This window comes from Podarcis melisellensis (genome assembly GCF_964234715.1).
Source record: "Podarcis melisellensis genome assembly, chromosome: 2".
Lineage (NCBI taxonomy): Eukaryota > Metazoa > Chordata > Lepidosauria > Squamata > Lacertidae > Podarcis > Podarcis melisellensis.
Genome location: NC_138529.1, coordinates 5,842,268 through 5,861,869, shown reverse-complemented (window position 1 = coordinate 5,861,869; position 19,602 = coordinate 5,842,268). Strand labels below are relative to the sequence as shown.

General features: G+C 44.6%; 1 protein-coding gene across 2 annotated transcripts in view; it reads left to right on the top strand.

Annotated features, from left to right (window-relative positions):
• Positions 1–593: 593 nt before the first annotated feature.
• The window catches only part of DCTN2 (dynactin subunit 2), a 40,241-nt gene continuing 21,232 nt past the window's right edge, over positions 594–19,602 (top strand). Inside the window, exons 1-2 of one of the 2 annotated variants that reach the window (XM_081900753.1) lie at positions 594–739; positions 3,388–3,456. In XM_081900753.1, the coding sequence (XP_081756879.1) occupies positions 704–739; positions 3,388–3,456 (105 nt within the window). In that variant the 5' untranslated portion in view covers positions 594–703. Of the gene's footprint in view, positions 740–3,387; positions 3,457–5,644; positions 5,669–19,602 lie in introns of those variants that run through there. The other variant, XM_081900754.1, reaches the window with a different exon arrangement.

Genomic DNA, 19,602 nt, shown 5'->3' with positions numbered 1-19,602 from the left:
CCCTCCAAGTGTCCCTATTTCTAGGGACAGTCCCAGATTTACAGGTTTCTGATTTGATCTCAGAATGTCTCGCTTTTCCTTAGGACGTCCCTATTTTCTTTGGAGAAATCTTGGAGGGTGTGCGTGTGCTCAATGACCACAGGGAACGCTTTCTTTTGAAAGTGAAAAAAAACCTGTGGAGGAATGGGGAGCGGGGAAAGTGTAATGGTCTAGCATACAGTACTGGAAGCCGTGGCAGACCTTGGGGCCTCACGGCTTCTCGCACGCCATTGCAGAGCAGAGTCGGGGTACCCTTGAGGGCAGCCAAACGGGTCACGCTCCCCGCGTGGCTGCAGAGGGGTCGCTTTCTTGTGAGGCTCCCTGAATACCTGCGATGGCCGAAAGGAAAACATCAATTTGATTTTTTTTTAATTAAAGCCCTCGTTTTGCGTTATCAGTTGTCAGCCTACGTCGAGAATAATAGCAGCAGCGTACATTTTCCGTCCCCTAGCAACACGCCAGTGAAAAACGCCGATTCCGCAAGGGAGACTACAACTCCCAGAAGGCACTGCGCGGCCGAACGCCTTACCTCATTCTTCCTATACAATACTCGGAGGTGGGGGTTTTTGGGGGGGGCCTGTTCTCGCGATATTTGGGGTTTCTTCCTTCCCCACCCCCACCATCGCCCGGCCTAGGCGGATTCTGCCCATCCCTCTACCTGGCCATGGCCGACCCCAAGTACGCGGACCTGCCCGGCATTGTGAGTGTGGGGCGGGGGGGGGGGCGAGAAAGGTTCCGGGCCAGGGCAGAGGAGGGGCGGAGAAGAAGGAGGAGGAGGCGGGTGGGGCCGCCTCGCTTCGCTTTGTTTCGTGGGGTGGTTGGGGCGGCGGCAGCAGCAGCAGCCTGGGGTCGGGGTGGGGTCTGCGCTGCCGGGGGCGGGAGGAGCCTGGATCCTGAATGGGAGCCGAAATGGGGCTAGGGCTTGATTCTGAGACCCTGACGGCATCAAAAAAAACACGTGGTGTAATGAATAATAATCCTTATTATATTTATATGTATATTTGTATCTTCATTCGAAGATCCCAGGGTGGTTCACAGTAGTGTTCCAGAGGATGTGCAGAGTGCCTTTCTCCTCAGCTGCGAGAGGTTGTGACAAATCTCATAGGAAGCTGCCTTAAAACACACACACACAAACAAACACACACACCCTTCATCCGAGGATCACAGGGCAGTTTACAGAATAAAAACAAACCAATACATACAGTGCTGAGTCAGGTGGTTGGTCCATCTAGTACAGTAGTGCCTACACTGACTGGCAGTGGCTGTCCAGGATTTCAGACAGGGATATGAGCAGGCAAAGCAGGCGCTCTATTGATGAGCCATGGGGAAGCCTAGCCCATGTTAGGCATCATCCCTCCAAAAGCACCCCCATTCACTTTCCCCACTTCCATTGGGATGTGAATTTCCTTGTGGATATTATCCACAGCCAAGTAGCTTCCTAAGGTTGGTGGTCTCCACACATCCTTTGAGGGAAACTTGGGTGCATTCACTTATGCTCCAATTTCTGTAAGCTTGTAACTGTTAGCATTTGAGCATCATTTTGCCTTGCAGTGTGACCCATGTAGGAGCGCTGGCCACATTCAATAAAGGGTTAGTAGATGGTGGGCCTGTGATTAATTGCTGAACTGCTTCTTGCTGATGCCCGGACAGTTGTGTTTTTATTCACTTAGGGATGCTGTACCCTGGGAATTTAGAACATTATTCATGATAGTTTTGTGTTTTGGCTTCTGGGGATTTCCAAGCAATTGGTTCTTTCCCAAAACATTCTATGGAGTGTGTGGTAGAGCAGCTCAGTTGTTCAGGAAGGACAGTGGCATGACTTGAGGTCTCATGTAAAGAGCAACATATCCTATCTATACATGCCCCATCCATTTTCTTCTGCTTTATATCTGTGGGGAACCTTTTTTTAACCCGAGAGCCACATTCTTTGTGGGGAACATTTCAGGGGCTGCATGCCCAGATGAAAAAGTTGTTGGAGCAATTGGTATGATTCTTACCTTTGTACAGTAAGGTTATATTCTAGTGACACCCATCCGAGATTGATATGTGCTCACCCCTGGGGTTTAATGTGAGCTAATCAGGTTCCTTAGTAGTAAGTTCAGTAGTAGTAGACAAGTATCCTATAATGAGAACTTTACCACCAGAAGAAGAAGAAGAAGAGTTTGGATTTGATATCCCTCCCTCGTAAGGATCCATGGTTTTTTTGCCATCACTGACCCCACCCCGCTGCCTGAGGTCACCCTTTGCCCATACAGTCACTTCCCTTTTATACATCTATCTTTCTGTTCCTCACAAGCCCATCCACCACAGCTCACAGTTTCCTTTGTTTTAGATAGCATTTAGAAGGGGTGTCCAATCAGAAGGGCAGAGGGCGTGTTTCAAATGTTATACCCACATTCATCACCCCAAGTACCAGCATCTCTCAGGATGTCTCCCCCCACATTGTCCTCCTCCACTGAGTTTTCCTTAGGGGCTCCTAGTTTGCCACTGCAGGAGACAGAATCCCAGGCTAGGAAGACCTTTTGGCTGACCCAGCAAGGCAGTTCTTAGGGATCTGTCACTAACTCAGGAGCTATGGTCAAACTGGACTGTCAATTCTTGTTCATGATCTTATCCCAGGATAAAAACTCTGTGATAACAGTCTGGAGCTAAACTCCTCTGAAACTTGATTATGAGAACGAGTCCAAAAGAGAAGTGGAATTTGGATTTGATATCCTGCTTTATCTCTACCTGAAGGAGTCTCCAAGCAGCTAACATTCTCCTTTCCCTTCCTCCCCCACAACAAACACTCTGTGAGGTGAGTGGGGCTGAGAGACTTCAGAGAAGTGTGACTGGCCCAAGGTCACCCAGCAGCTGCATGTGGAGGAACAGAGACGCGAACCCGGTTCCCCAGATCACGAGACTACCGCTCTTAACCACTACACCACTACCATTATTCCCTAGAAAGGAAGAAAGCAGTAAAGTGTTTAATGTGCTTTAGGACCTTCTCAAAGTTCAGACAGGCTTGACCAGCTTCTCAGATGAGCTGAGTGTTCATCTTAGCATGTTCTTCAGCAATCCTCAAAAGATGTGTCCACAGTGAAAGGATTCCCTTAAGATAGAAGTTTTGAAATCTACGGTTTTAGGCGATAGATGTTCTTTTAAGTTAAGGGCCGGTGGGCTAGTACCAATGTTTGTGACTTTTGTGGATTTACTTGTTTACTTCTGTTCTCTGATTGTCTGGATGATGATGAGAGTTTATTCATTCCTGCTTTGAGGGCATATCATTGCCTAGAACACTTTTGGGTCTGTTCTGACCTTCTGTCTCTTTGTCTCTGGCCTTACTGGATTATCTTTTGTGTTTTCCAGGCCAGGAACGAGCCTGATGTTTATGAAACAAGTGATCTCCCAGAAGACGATCAAGCAGAGTTTGATGCGGTAAGATCATGTGACACTTATTCATGTCCTCAGTAGTGTTCTGGTTGCATTATGTGGGTGTGCCAAGCCCTCAAACCATCTCCAAATGTTTCTTGTGCTATTTAATGCTACTTGTGCTACTTAATGCTGCCATGGATTTGACTGGGTGAAAGGGTGTATGGGGTGGGTACGTGATAGAATTTGGTAGCTTAAATCTTTTTTTTAAAGGGTCTGGATATCTAAATCATTCTTGAGGTTAAAAAAGATGGAAAGCATTCAGCAGCTCCCAAAAAAGAATGAATTTTGTGAACATCTGTCCACTCCAGTGACAATAATTTCCTCCTAATCGGATTCTACAAAATATTTCTAAACTATGGATATCTAAGGAGGGTGCGTGCTGGTCCTTAATAACATTCCTTTAAACTGAGATTAGATGTTTAAATTATTAGTAGAAAAGTTGAAGATTTGAAAGCTTTTGAACTTTCCCGCTCGCCAGGAAAGAGCTGTGTTTGCCCTTGACAGAAGACATGAAATTGGATGCCTTTATCTTCAGAGTGCAAAGCCCTCCTGAAGTAATCTTGAAGGTTTTGGTCAAAAACCCTGTGCTGGAGGCATTCATTGATTTTAAATAGCAACTCTTTTATGGGACCCTTGCTGAAATGAATATAGGGTATTAACAACTGTATGCTATGGTGACAGCCCTGGTCCAGGAAAATGGATTTCAGGAGATACAGAAAAATACATTAATTGCTTGTAAGAGAGTGATAGATGAATTGTGCCCCCTTTGTTCATATATCAACATCAGTTTGGTATCTGAAATTAGAAATGGCAAACTAACCTTAAATCCTAACAGTCTAGTTCTAGACTTTTGTACCCAAAAATGTTGCCAGGAGTGAGGTTTGGTTTTGCAAGTGGTATAAGCTAGGCTGTTTTCACATGTATATTGGGGGATAAATCTTTTTGCATGTTCATGGCTGGAGAATATTTCGGATTTCAGGAGCAAACACCAGATGTTTAGGAACCAGGGCTCTGTCCAGAGCTGAGAAAATAGGCACAAGTACGTCATTCCAAAGAAACAGTGATAGTCATCAACTTGAATGACTTTAAAAGAGGATCTAGAAGTCTCATTGAGCTCAGTAGGATATATTCCTGAGTAGACATGTATAGAGTTGTGCTGTGAGTGTTCCTTGAACATTAGTTCTCTTGTGATGCCTACATTTCTTGGTGCTTCTTCCATTGGTAACAATTCTATTTTAACACCGATCAATCTCTGATGAAATCTAAAATCTATAATGAAAAGTGTTTCCAGCATTTCTCACAGTTAACCAGCAATAGCATCAGACTGTTGCTGCCATGCCTATACATTATGTCCACCCCCATTTGTGTAGGCTTTAATTTCATTTACAGTATTTTCTGAGAATGTGAGATGGCCAAGTGCTGTATTGGCTGGAGCAATAGGTGGGTGCTTCTCTTTGTTTACTTACCTGGATCAACCTTTGCTCAGTCCAGATGAGCAGTGAACAGCACCTATGTTACATTGTGGTCTTTAGTAGAATTTCTACCAAGATCTGAATCCATCATAGTTTAGCTACAGTGTTTGCATAAGGATGGGCAAAAAGTGTGTTTTATGGGTGAGGCTGTTTGTCCCTAGTTTTAAACACAATTGGATTGTTGCAACTGTAGTTGTATAGAGTGGCTTGTTTGGCTACAGATAATATGAAGCAACATGAAATTTGGTTGTTCTGAGAAAAGCCTGAGGAAACTAATCTCAGCTTTCATTTTACAAAAGGGGTGTTCTGTGCAGGGGTAGCGGGGAGCTTCTGGATTTCATAGCTAAGGAGAAGGCAATATCTGAACAGCGGCCTTTGAAAACTGGTATGTCCTTCCAGCTGTTTTGGGGTAGTGCTATAGCATCAGATTCACAATTCTGGGTTTTTCACCAAGGTACAAAGTACAAAGTGGAGTGTGTGTGTGTGTGTGTATTTGCTGTGAAGAAGCCGTGGGAGGTGTGCAGGTGCTTAACCTTTCACTTGCTGCCACTTTCCTTCTTCAGCAAGTAATTCTGCTCTAAGCTTTCCATAGTAAAGAGAATGCTTCCCTCTCTCCTAAATTGGCATTGAATGATTTGTCACAACAGACTGGATTTGTCACAACTAACTAGCTGGGCTGACTGATCTTCATTATTTGGTCTGAACTTTGCAAGGGTCAGTGCGGCAGTGGCATCTCCATGCTGGTATGTTCCAGGTCTTGTCTTCCGTTCCTTTATTTGCAATAGGACAGAATAAAGATTCAAAATCTTGTGTTGGATTACCAATCTTAAGAGAGCAAAATAAACAAAAATAAACTTGAGAAAAATGGCTCATAAAAAATTAAAATTACTTGTAACAATGAAGTGTAGTGAGTTAGAGTGTTGGACTAGAGCAGGGGTAGGCAACCTAAGGCCCATGGGCTGGATTCAGCCCAATCACCTTCTCAGTCCGGCCCACGGACAGTCTGGGAATCAGTGTGTTTTTACATGAGTAGAATGTGCCCTTTTATTTAAAATGCACCTCTGGGTTATTTGTGGGGCATAGGAATTCGTTCATTCCCACCCGCCCCCAATATAGTCCGGCCCACCAAATGGTCTGAGGGACGGTGGACTGGCTCACAGCTGAAAAAGGATTCTGACCCCTGGACTAGAGGTAAGGAACTTGACTCAGCCAGGAAGCTTGCTGGGTGACTTTGGGCCAGTTTCTCTCTTTCAGTCTGATCTATCTCAGAAAGTGAAGATGAAATAGGATACTCCTATGTGTAACTGCTCCTTAGTTCCTTGTGAGAAAGTTTTTGGCCTGGTGGGTCGAGACTTTTTCTCCCCCAGCCTGTGAACCAACTTTGACAGTTGTGCATGGTCTCCATCATCGGTCATTGCCAACCGTCATGACCTTGAGGGGTCAGGTGTGCCAACACAGGTAGGGAGAGGGGCCATTGTGCTCATGTTCTGCTTGCAGGATTCCCACAAGCATCTGCGTGTCACCCGTGAGAACAGGGTGCTGGACTAGATGGGCCAAGTACAGTGGTGCCTCGCAAGACGAAATTAATTCGTTCCGCGAGTCTTTTCGTCTTACGATGTTTTTCGTCTTGCGAAGCATGGTCCGTCGCAACTGCGCCTCTTCAAGCGGCTTTAGGAAAAAAGCATTTCTAGGAATGCAGGCTAAAAATGCAAAGCACGATAAGTTTGAGACCGAATTTTTGTTTGCCAGCCTTTGTCTTCCATATGGCTTTTCAGAAGAGGGACCATAGTTCAATGGTAGCACTGCAAGATGGTCTCAGGTTCTGTTCCTGAGTAAGACTCTTCTTTTCCTGAGACCCTGGAGAGCCTTCCCCACCTGGTGCCCTCCAGATGCTTTGGACTACAACTCCCATGATTGCTGACCGTGCTGGCTAGGACTTGTACTCGAAAGCATCTAGAGGGCATCAGAAAGGGAAAGGTTGCAGTAGGCAACACTAGACCAGATGAACTTGGGTCATTGTTTTACATTCATCAAGTGAAAAGCCTAAGGTTCTGCAGATAGTGCTGGTCTACAGCTCCCATCATCACTGGCTATTGGCCGTGTTGGCTGGTGCTGATGGACAGCTCCTACCCCTGAAGTCCATCACTTAGAATCATAGAATCATAGAGTTGGAAGAGACCACAAGGGCCATCGAGTCCAACCCCCTGCCAAGCAGGAAGCACCATCAGAGCACTCCTGACATATGGTTGTCAAGCCTCTGCTTAAAGACCTCCAAAGAAGGAGACTCCACCACACTTTTCCTGGTGGGAAAGCCACCAGTTTCCCATCACTGATCTAGTCTATCATGCTGTTTCCAGCTATGGCCGGCCATTTGCTTCTAGGAAGCTTAAAAATGGGCCATGGAATTGTTGGCCTATGTAGCCTATGCAGTTTCTGATAACGGAGAGTCTATTTAATTATTATGCCTAACCTCCCTTGATAGACTTATCTTTGAAGAATTTAGTATACTCTTACAAGGCATCTTAAGGCCATGGCCATTACCATTTCTTGTGGTTATGAATTCCATCTGTTAAATTACACACTGTGTGGGAGCTGTTCAGCAGCAGGGAATTATAACTTCTCATGCACACACACGTCAAGTACTTCCTCTTGTCTTTCTTGGTCCTACTGCCAACCAGTTTCAGTGGGTGACCCCAAATTCTAGTATTGTGAAAAAGGGGGGAGAAAAAAATCCTTCTTCTGCATCAGTTGTACTTTTAAGAGCCTCTACCATGTCCACCCTTGCACTTTGTGGAAATGCTTCTCCATGAATGCTGATGCGTAGACAAGATGTTTCAGATGTGATGGCTGCTCATATTTGAGTCTTGGATGTGATTCTCCTCTTGCATATCCTACAAAATGTTTGGTTTATGGCTTTCTGTAGTACTCACCCTCTCTGTCAAGGAGGGATACTAGTAAATAGATGCTGAACTCCGGCAGTCATGGTTTGTGTTTTAGCATTTTGTCCTATCTCCCTGTGAAAACCAGCCATGCAACCTGGTATTGTTTGCCCTTAAATGCTTTGCTGTGGGCTGCCCAGAAGCTGTGTTTCCTTCTAAGCATGCAATACTCCTGAGAGGAATTGCATGAGGTACATAGTAACTCATAGTAACTGGCTGTGGGGAGGGTGAGGGAGGAGGGTTTGAATAATACATTACTTTGGCAATGCTAGCTGAGGGGAACAGTTGAGGCAATGCTAGATGAGGGGAACAGTTGAGGCACGTTCCCTTACGTAGTCTTGACATAAATCCCCAGCACCTGGGTGCCTAACATTTGATACTAGTGGCTACCTATTCCCAAAATATAACATTTTGATGCAGCCCTTATGGTTGGAACATCTGGTTTTCTGCATAGGATTCAGAAACTTTCTAATCTTGCACCATATCAAATTAAGATTCCATATTTAGCGTGAATAATTAACATAGCTGTTTAAGGAAACTTCCACCTTTTTTTACATAGCATCATGTGCTTTGCACGAACTAAAACCGCACTTGATTTTTAAACCCCATATTGGGCTGGAATTTATACTGCATGAAAGTTGTTTCGCCAGGGAGGGGAATGGTGGCAGGTTAAAGGTAAAGGTAATTGAGGGGTACAAAGATGTGTGCAGGAAGGCATTATTTATGTGTGTGAAGTAAACACATAAAAGCAGGGAAGCGTGTACTAGCTCTGCTGCCCTGTCACTGTTCCAATTCCCCTTCATGAGTTGGGGCAGGAATAAAACTGCTAGCACATTTGCAAAGCTAAGCAAGTTCCAATATGGTTTCAAATTGGATGGGAACCATGTGTTGAGATTCCTGCATTGCAGGGGGTTGTACTAGATGGCCCTTGGGGTCCCTTTTGAATCTACAACAAGGGAAGGGGTGAGGAACTGGTGGACCTTCAAGAGTTGTTGGTGTTAGTTTATTCAGCTCAGGCCCTTGAGCTGATACGGCTCATCTTGACTTGAGCCCAGCAGAGTATGATCCCATAGTCCTCAAACGAAAGGATGAAGCAGGTATGGCTACATTGCTATACTTTATTTCTAAGCTATACCGAGAACAAACAAATGTACATCTTGCCTCTGTGAGAGCAGAGAGCAACTCCAACAAAGAAACGACAGAACAAAAGAAACAGGAAACCAGTGAACATCACATCCAGTCTCCCTTTCCGGTGAGAATCCAACAGTGTCTGGACTCTGTGGAATGTAAACACAGTCTTGTGACTGCAAGCAGCTGCTCAGTGAGGAAACAGAAACCAACAGTTGGACTCCATCTTCCATCATCCCTGACTGTTGGCCATTCTGGCTGAAGCTGATGGGAGTTGGAGTCCAACAATATCTGGAGGGTCACAGATTCTGCGTCTCTGCACCAGCTGAGGTTTCAGTGGCAGCCCCATATAACATAACAGTATTCAATCCATTGAGTTACCTGGGCATTAATGACACAGATGTGATTGGACTCCCAGCTCCCATCACCCCTGACTATTGGTCATGCTGGCTGGGATGGATAGGAGTTGAACTTCAAAAGCATCTGGAGAGCCACACATCTACTTACCTGGAAAACACCACATTGGCTACGCACAGGCTCAAGGCTTTGCTTGCTTCATGGTGACTGAAGCAGCGCTTGCAGATTGGGTTGCTTGCAGATTGGATTGCAATGGATGGAATCACAGTTTTTAATCCTGTGAAATGAAAAATTCCTTCCATGAAAATAAATGACAGGAACTGTTGTTCTCCTCACTTGAATAGTTTCTCAATGCTCAAAAATGACAGATCTCTGAGTTGGGAGAGGTAGAAGACTGCCATTAAAGCAAAAGAGAGAAGCAGTGTTCTTTTTGCTAGTTGCTACGGATTTTAAGAGGCTGCCATTAAAGATGTCCAGATGAAAAGTTGGGAGCACAGGAGCTCCTCTGATGGGAGCTGGCATAAAGGTTTCGTCCTATAAATGATTCGCTCCTTGAAAGTAGGTCAGTGCTTGGGGGAGGTGTGCACAGTCTTTCTTTTTTGCAGGCATCACTGCTTGCTAACCTTACAGGGAAGGACAGGCTGGTAGAGCATCAGCTGCTTTCTCTGAGGGTTCTGGGGTGTGGAGCGGAGCGGGAGGTTGAGGGAAGAAGAGTTTTCGGCATGAACTCATAACACTTTGTTTTCTCCTCAGAATTAATATGTTTTGTATTGGAAGGCTTTACTATTAATGTCACCAGTGGACATGACATTTTACAGTATAAACATAGAAGAGATTCCTAGAAGGAATGAAGTAGGGGGAGAGAGAAGGACATGGACAAGATATGAATATGAAATATGAGAGAAGAGAACCACATAGGTATTTCTCATTCGGTGTCAGTCACTGGGCTTTAAAGTTAAAATTCTAATGATGTTCTTTACAATTTTTTGTAAAAAATTCCTTTCAAAATGGCAGCCAAGGGGCAAGAAGCAAGAATCACATGTCCACTTCTGAGGAAATTTTAAAACCTCACAGCATGAATGTCCATTTGTGTGTGTGATTGGTCATATGTCAGATTTTGGATGTGGATGTACTGTGAGGGTATAAGCTATTTGAGGCCTATTTTGGAAAGAATAGGTTATGGCAGGAGTAGGGAGGGTGGTGCCTCCCAGATGTTTTGGGACACAGCTCTCATCATCTCTTGCCATGGACTGCTGGAAGTTGCAGTTCAACAACGTCTGCAGGACATCGTGTTGGTTGCTCCTGCATTATGGGCATTATTCTGCTTTTGCCCAAGGCAAGCTGAATTCTGTAAGTTGTCTAAATAATGCAAATCGACATATCCTATCCAGTGTGCCTCTAGCCCTTAAAGCATCGCCCACATACCTTCAGCCTATTTTTTCACAGTCAGAAGGACAAAGAAACAGCCCTCAAAACAAAAACGGAGATTCTCAGGAAGTAGAATTCTGCACACAGTTAAAATATTTGGTGGTGTAGGATTGCAGAATACACACAGCCCTGGTTTTTGGTTGTGTGGTTCCTGGTCTATGGGAAACCCATGGGCTCGAGTAGAGCTCCATGAAACTGATAGGGTGGGTAGGTGGGTTTCCCATTCAGAATTAGGCCTGCCCTGAAGATGCTGGGAATGAGGTGGTAAAATGGGCTGTACCACTTCAGATGACAGGTGGAGAATAACAATGCTGCATTTTGATTTAGCAGCTCCCAGTTTCCAAATACATCTCTTCCCATACTGTACTGTGACACAAAAGCTGGGACTAAATGTTGCTATAGTGAGAGTACCACAAGCACTGCAAGACATTTGTGTGTTTTTAATGTTGTTTTTGAAGGTTATGTAATCACTAAGGTTTTTGGGGCCTTTGATCCAGCTCTGTTAACCTCTGCTATTAGTTCCACAGGCTTTTTCCTTTGCAGCTGCCATAGAGGATGCCTTATGATTTTGGGAATTTGCCTGATAACTGTTTTAACTGTGTTTGTATTGAACTGTTGCACACTTGAACTTATCTGAGTTTTCCTAATGCTCTTCCCCTTCACCCCCCACACCACCTTGCCTGGACACTAGTTTGCACAAGTAAGACCATTAAAAATGCTTCTTCTTATTTTATTTCTCTGCATGCTTCTAGAATTTTTGTGTTTTGCATGTGGGTAACTGTGCACTTTTCTCTTCTTTAATTACTTTAAAATCCCTGTTTATAATATGGCAGTGGGGAAATAATGATTATTAATCAAGGGTTGTTTTGATATATAAATATTTGTGAATCATTCATGGTGCTGTTATCTTTTCACTGGGGCTCTTGCACAGAACAGAGGAAAGCAGTAAATTCAGGATTATAGGCTTTTTCAAGAAAAAGAAAAGGAGAGAGAAAGAGAAGTAGGGAGCCTCATTTTACTTCAGCCTGTTGATTCAGGAGAAAAGGGAAAGTATAATAGAAGTTGTATTAATATACTTATTTTTGCACTCTGAAGGGTAAAATGGTAGATTCTGGGGTAGGGCTGGGCGATATATCAATACAGTAGTACCTTGGGTTACATGCGCTTCAGGTTACAGATGTTAAAGGTTACAGACTCCGCTAACCCGGAAATATTACCTCAGGTTAAGAACTTTACTTCAGGATGAGAACAGAAATCGTTCTCCGGTGGCGCGACAGCAGTGGGAGGCCCCATTAGCTAAAGTGGTGCTTCAAGTTAAAAACAGTTTCAGGTTAAAAACGGACCTCCGGAATGAATTAAGTACGTAACCAGAGGTACCACTGTATATTGTCCAAAATCGGTTTGAAGTGTTTCATAATATTTGAGCTGGCAATATATCACAAGTCACAATGTGCGTAAGGGCTAGGCGATATCTGGTTTTCAAAATTGCGATAACTCACCAGCTAAACATTGCAATGTTGTCACCAGTTAAACATTGCAATCTACCACAATGTCTGAAATAAGGATGGAACTATACAGAGGTGAACAGGACAATGGCCTGGCAACTGCTACTACTTAGGTGTCTAAAACGGATAAATGACAATATTATCAATCATTACACACTCAGTTTCATCAACAGGAAAGCCAAAATGCATCCCAACAGGACTTTTGGTTCACTGCGGGAGGCAGTGGAAGACAGGAGTGCCTGGTGTGCTCTGGTCCATGGGGTCACGAAGAGTCGGACACGACCAAACGACTAAACAACAACAACCAAATGGTGGTATTCAGGACAATTGAAAGTCCTGTTGGGATGCATTTTGGCTTGCCTGCTGCTGAAAGTGACCATGAGGTGATTGGTAATATAATCATTTATCAGTTTTAGACCCTTAAGTAGTAGCAGTTGCAGGACATTGTCATTTTCGCCTCTGCGTAGTTCTTTATTTATTTCAGATATCATGATATATTGATATATCATGATGTTTGCTGGTGATATATCACGATATTGAAAACCAGTTATTGCCCAGCCTTATTCTGGGGAATAAAGGTAGCTTGTGTTGAAGTGGCACAAATTATAGGAGAACCAGGCAGGTTGGTTGGCAGGGGCAGGATGTATCAGACATTGCAGGATGGAGGCATGGCTGAGAATCTGCATTGGAGTGCTGATTCTTAGTTCAGAAGTATGTCATATGCATGCCTCTGAGCTCGTCCCACTCCTTGCCATTCAAGCAACAGCCAAGTTCCTTCCACTTCCACACCTGATGTTTAGGATCAGGGTTTCCAACTTGGAAGGGGTGGTTTGGCTTGAATGCCTGGTCTGTTGCATTTTAAACCCACTGGATCTCGCAAGTGTTCCTTCCCGTACAAAACTCGTTCTTGACAGATCAGTTTAGATATCCAGCAAAATTAGAGTCATGACCCTGGGTGGGTCTGAGGCATGTCACATAGGAAACACCTAAGCCTCAGGACCGTAATTTTTACGGTGGAATGCTACATGAGACTACTGAGAGGTAATCCCTGTTGAGTTCAATGGGACTTATTCACAGGTTAAGTGAGTATAGTGTTGCAGTCCGGTTGAAATCTGTATCTATGCACGGAAATCAATTATATATCAATGGCTTTCATAAACGTTACCACAAAGTATTTCAGAGACAAGTATTTCAGGTACATCCCTAAGTAAGTTGTGTGTAAATGCAGATTAACACCCCCATAAGTACAACTCTAGGCTGCTTTTGAAAATAAGACACTGATCTGTTTTCAAAACATGGCTTATCAAATGTTTTGGATCATGGTTTTAGCTTCTGAAGAGTAGGGCAAGGCATTGCCCAGAGTTTAGATCTGCCCAGCCTTCTCTTCCAATTCTTATAGTACAATGGCTCCCCTTCACTTCATTTCTCAGCTCTCCATCCTACCTGTGATAGGAACGCATGTGCCATGGACAGTGTGGTAAACCCTGGCTTTAAAATTACATGTGTTTGCCACCATATAATATGCAGATGACATGGCAATAAGAAAAGAAGACCAAATAGACCCAATGCAGATATAATACTGGCTTCATCAAATTGTGGTTTGCAGGAGCCAGCCATAGGAATTCACCCTCCTCCCCTCTCCAGTGTAGATTCTTCCATACTTGTTGTCAGACTTAATCAGGATTTATGATTGCATCTCCAATGATGTCCTGCTAACTAGAGTTCCCATCTTACCTGGAGATTGAAACCAAGGTTTGTTTTGGGTTTGCAAGCCGTGGTTAATACTGGTGCTGATAGAACACGGAAGTTTAGCAGTTAATCTGAGGTTCAAGATGACTAGGGAAGAGAGGGGGGAAATTGTGCTTGAGAGGAGGTGGGGGGCAGTGCAGGGTTTCATGACGCTGGCTCGCCAATTGCAAACTATGCATGGTTGGCAGGGAACCATCATTACCCTTGTTACATCTGCACCAGATCATAAGTTACAGTTCTTTAAGGCTTCTTCAATCTGTTTCTAACATTTTAAGTTTTAAAGATGTCAGCTGTTTATATATTATTACATTTTTACCCCACCTTTCCTCTAAGGGTCTGAAAGTGGCATACCTGATTCCCCTCCTTTCCATATTATCCTTGGCACAACCCTATGAGGTAGGTTAGGCTGAGAGACAGTGACTAGCCCAAGGTCACCTGGGAGTTCCATGAGCAGGAGCTGTGTGATGGACTCGCTCATTTCAGCCGTGTTAGGTTCACCCCTCGCCCCTGCATACACATCCCTGCCAACTCCTCTTATTTGTGTAACACAGATACATTGCACAGACCTAGGCTAATATCAGAATGAATAATGAGCAAGGAAGTAGAAGAGAAGTGAAATAGAAAAATAACTGTGCTTTCATTCTGAGAACTGAGCAGGTTCCAAGCCTGTTGAAAGTGTAACAGCCTGCCCTGAGTATGCAAGATCAAATCTGGAGGGGAGGGAGACCGAAAACTGATTGAAACATTGATTTTCCTGGCAGTCTTTCCCAACCAGCTTGATCTGTAAGCTGCCTTTATGGTGCTCTTGTGTCATTCTGTCAAGTCAGGGCTGGAAAAATCCTAAACACCTGATTTACAAGGGTATCTGACAAATTTTACTTTTTAAATTTTGTTTTGATTATGCATTTTTATAATTTAAATATACACATATACATATATTTGACAATTACAAGGGTATGTGCTATAGATTCCAGCTCTATGCAGGGCTGATTCCTAAATCTTTAATACTGGTTCCTTGAAATTTTGAAATCCATTTTCTTAATCCTGCTTTTCTATAAGATCACTACATGTGAAATGCATTGTGGGAGATTTGTGTGCCCGGGGGTGAAAGGGCACAAGGGAGCGGAATGTAGAAGGGAAGTTCTGAAGATGAAAGACGCAGCCCATCCTTTCTTAGAACACTTAACATTTTATTCCTATTTTCCCCAGGGTTCCCCCCTGCCCCCCCCCCGCTCCAACTTTGGGGATGATGTCAGCAGAAGCAAAAAACCGAGACTGTCAGATGTCTTAATCATCCCATTATTGCTTTTGTTAGGACTTAAAAAGAAAACTAGGCACGATTCTGCCAAAGTTAAGCATTCCTTCCCCCCACCAACCATATTGATTTCAATATGGAAAGTTTAGCACAGGCTTAAAACTGCTGTCATTGAAATCCATGTCTGTGTCAGCTAAATGTCAGGCTGAGAAAAATGGCTCCTTTCAAGCCTACCTCACAGCCCAGGAGGCAGATACCAGCCTCTTCTTTGTTCCCTCTGCCACAGACAACTCCTTGCTGGGTCACGTGGCCTCTGTTTAGCTGCCTCTCTGCTTGCCTTGGGTGGGGAAGCCCTGTGCAGACTCCGACTGGAGTGGCACTGAATGCTTTGCTGATGGCTGCCCTATATTGGAAGGGCAGAGCTGAGGCGATGTAGGCCATAATACCTGTGCAGATGCCCCCTAGGTAGCACAAGGATGCTGTGATCTTGTTATGTGTTTGGGTTGATGATGCCAATAGGTTTTCTACTAAGGAAAAAGACTCTTGGAGCCCAGTGAAGGGCCTGCTTCATTATCCCTGGATAGAGAGAGGATCATATCCACAGCATACAGTTTATGCACATGGCTTCCTACCAAAGAATCCTGGGAACCATGGTTAAAGGGTGCTGGGAACTGTAGTTTGGTTAGGGGTAAGCTACAGTTTCCAGGATTCTGTGTGGGAGGGAAGCCATGAATGGTCAAAGTTAGATGCCCATTAAAATTGGTGGGACCTGTGTGCTTAAGAGTGTGGGTGTCCCACTGATTTCCGTAGGACTTAAATAGACTTGTATGGGAGAATCCTCAACACCTTTAGCACACCAAATAGCACTCTTTTTTGCTGGCTCCTCCTCCTCCAAGGAATCTACAGGTGAGAGGAAGAACTTGCACTGGGCCCCTTCCAATTTAGCTTCTCTAATGCGAGGGCACTTTTGTGCCTGCCAACAGCAAGTGCTTGAGGCCGAAGTGGCAACTTTCTGTGGGGTGCTGTGTTACCTCAGCAAGAAAGGGGGGCGGAGAGGCAACCAGCAGTTGGGGCAACCGTCTAATGGGGAAGAGCACAATAATGCTCAGCTGATATACTGCAGCCATGCATACATATGCGAGAGGCTCACATTGCTGTAAAACGTGCTTTGATTGCTCTCTCCACCCCCTCCACATTTCATCTGCATGCTCCCGAGGAGGATCTTTTCCAGTCCCCTGGGTATTCTGGGACAAGCAATGCTCTTTGAAGTTTTTCACATTTGCCATCTGGAGAGAATGCAGCATGAGGGCTCTCTCTGGTTCCTAAAAAACAAGCTGTCTTTCTTTGCCACCTGCGAGTCATTTCCATCCCACCCTGTCAGTCAGGTACCTGGTGAGACTGACATTAATAAAGGCAAATTGAATCCTTGGCTGGCAGTGGGTGCCATCAGGCTCTGGGGCAGAAGTAATGGGCTGCAGGAGGGGCTGGAAGATACAGCAGGGCCAGGTCACCACTTCTGAAGTAATACAAATTACCCCCTAAATAGTTCTCCCCCCACCTGCCGTCAACCAGTACCATTCAGTGCAAAGTCTAAAATTACATAGCTGTGTCACTGGTTGTAGAGAGTTAGGAAAATGATGCTGGCTTCTGTGGCCAGCTTGCTGAAGTAGAGAGAGAGATAAACCAGTTTGAAGGACCTGCTTGTTTCTCCTCACTGCCTGTCTGGCACTGAGGCACAAGGATGCTTTTGACATGTTCTCAACCCCAGCCTTCAGTGATCAGCTGGGATTTGAACCAGAATTGGAGTATGTTGAGCACTTTGCCAGCAAGGCAAACCAAGAAGCCTCACTTAGGTTAACCAAAGGCTTGTTTTGCTCTGGGAGCAAGTTAACACACTGTGTGTGTGTGTGTGTGTGTGTGTGTGTGTGTTTGTGTGTGTGTGTGTGTGTGTGTGTGTGAGAGAGAGAGAGAGAGAGAGAGACAGAGAGACAGAGACAGAGACAGAGACAGACAGACAGACAGACAGACAGATGACAGAGAGAGAGAGAGAGAGAGAGAGAGAGAGAGAACAAACTCTCCAGAGGTCTGCACTTGCAATCATCATTCTATCAGTTTGAAGGCCTTTGCAGCTCTCCCAGAATGTAGTGTATTTGTATTTCTGAAGAATTGCATCCTAGGATATCCTATTACCCCACACTTTTGCTTGTCCCGTGCCTAGAAAGCATGGGTCTGAGCAGTTTTCCACTTGTCCCACATGGATCTGAGTGGTTTTGCCTTTGCGCTGCTGTTTTCCCCTGGAAAACCTGCTCTTTAGCTCAGAACAAATGAGCAATCTGCAGAAAACCTGATTTCTTGTTTGTTCCAATTCAGTGCTAAACCAAGGGTTTCCCCAGGGAAAAGCAGCAGGGCAAATGGAAAAGGCAACATGGGCGCATCTTGCAGCTCTAGACCTGTTTAAAGTTCAGTGTGAATTAAGCAGTATCACTTCTTCACCAGTTCTTTTCAACTCAAGCAAGCAGATAAGAGTGGGAATTACAGCCAGATATCCCTGAAGTTTCTACCTCCCCTCCAGAGCCTTAGATACTTCCCTGCTTAAAAACTGGCATCTCATTTCCCCAAACTAGAGGGATGAAAGGAGACAGTTCTTCTCTTGGATCTTTTCCTCCCACCTTCTGCTTTCCATAATTGCCTTCAGATGCCTCTCTTTCAAAGTCTTGGGCCTTTGTGCTTGATCTGTTGGGGCGCCATCTAAAACTGCAGCAAAAACAACATTTCCCTGTTAATTATTGAAGGCCACCCACCCTCTTAGAAGGAGAGGCATTTAGGAAGGAAGGCTCTTGTTCAACTCTTACAGCAGGGTAAGGAGGAGGAGACAGCACTTGCTTGGATGCTCTCTGCCAGCACTAACATGCCACTTTCACTGCTCCATCTCATTTTCCCCCATGTGCTTTGAGCATAGCGGCTTCACCTTAACATCTCGCTGCCGTATTTCTTAACTCAGTAACCGCATAGCAGTCTTGCATGGTATATGGGAATGCATAACTTCATTACTTCCCTTCTCAAGAAACCCCCTTTGCTGCGACCTTCCCAAAAGTACCACCAAAGGTACTGGAAGCAATAAAACACTGGAGTGGGGCATCAGGCTTGGCAGAGATGGGTTTTCTTGTGCTGCAAATATGTTTGAACTTTTGGTGTGTAGTGCATGTGACAACCTTCTAATACAATTTTTGTCTTTTCTTCCCCTCCTCTCCCCCATCTCTCTCCCCCCCTCCTTCTTAACTCCCCCCCCCTTCCTTTTTCCATCTCTGGTGGAAACACAAGGAGCTGGTAAGGAGCTGCGCCTTCCGTCTGCTTTGGTGTTTGTGCTGATAAACTTCTAGTTGCTAACCTTTTGTCTTTGCTAAATCTTGCCACTTTGGAGGGCTTGAAAAAAGTGGTTTTCTGTGTGTTGCAGTAAGCTGCTTCTCATGGCCTTTGCAAAGACATTTTGTGGCTTGTGACACAAAATCCAAATGGCTTCCTGCTCACCCAAGTAAAATGAACATCTTCTAATAAAGTAAATCATTGGCTGATTTGCCACTTTTTGTGGCTTCTTAAATCTGCCACTGCACTCTCCCTAATGGTTGGGCTGGCTCTGGTAGAATTCTGATAACAGTTCCTCCTAGCTGCTGGTAATGTGCAGGATGTCATCTTGTATAAGCTGATGACAAATGACTAAAATGCAGAAATGCCCTTTAGATCTTATCAGTCTTTCAGAGCAAAGTTCACTTTCAGCAAAAGAGAATAAAAGCCCTGTGGGATCAGACTGAAGGTCCATCTAGTTCAGCGTCTCACAGTGGCCAACAAGATGCCTCTGGAAAGCCCATAAGCAAACTGAGAGTGTAATAACCCCTTGTCCCAGTGTTGACCCCCTGCAATTGCTATTTGACAGTCATACTGCTTTTGAACATGGAGATTCCACTTAGCTAATATTTTCATGATTTCCCCCCCAGAACCTTGTAATTCCATCTAGGTCATTGGCAGTCACCAACATCTCATGGCAGTCATTTCCTGCACGTTTCCCAGCTTACTTTTTGCCTTTGAGATGAGTGGCCAAAACCATGTGCGTTGTTCCAAATATCAGATGAATAATCAAGATTGTTAGCTAGTCTGATCTGGGGTGACATCACGTTCTAATCCCCACCCCAACAATACAGAGATGAATCAGACTGATCAGTCCACAACAAAATTTCCATCTGTCATATATAACCAAAGGAAACATTTGGGGGACATAAATGCCTTCCCTCCAGATTGGACTGTCTAGTTGTGACAGTCTC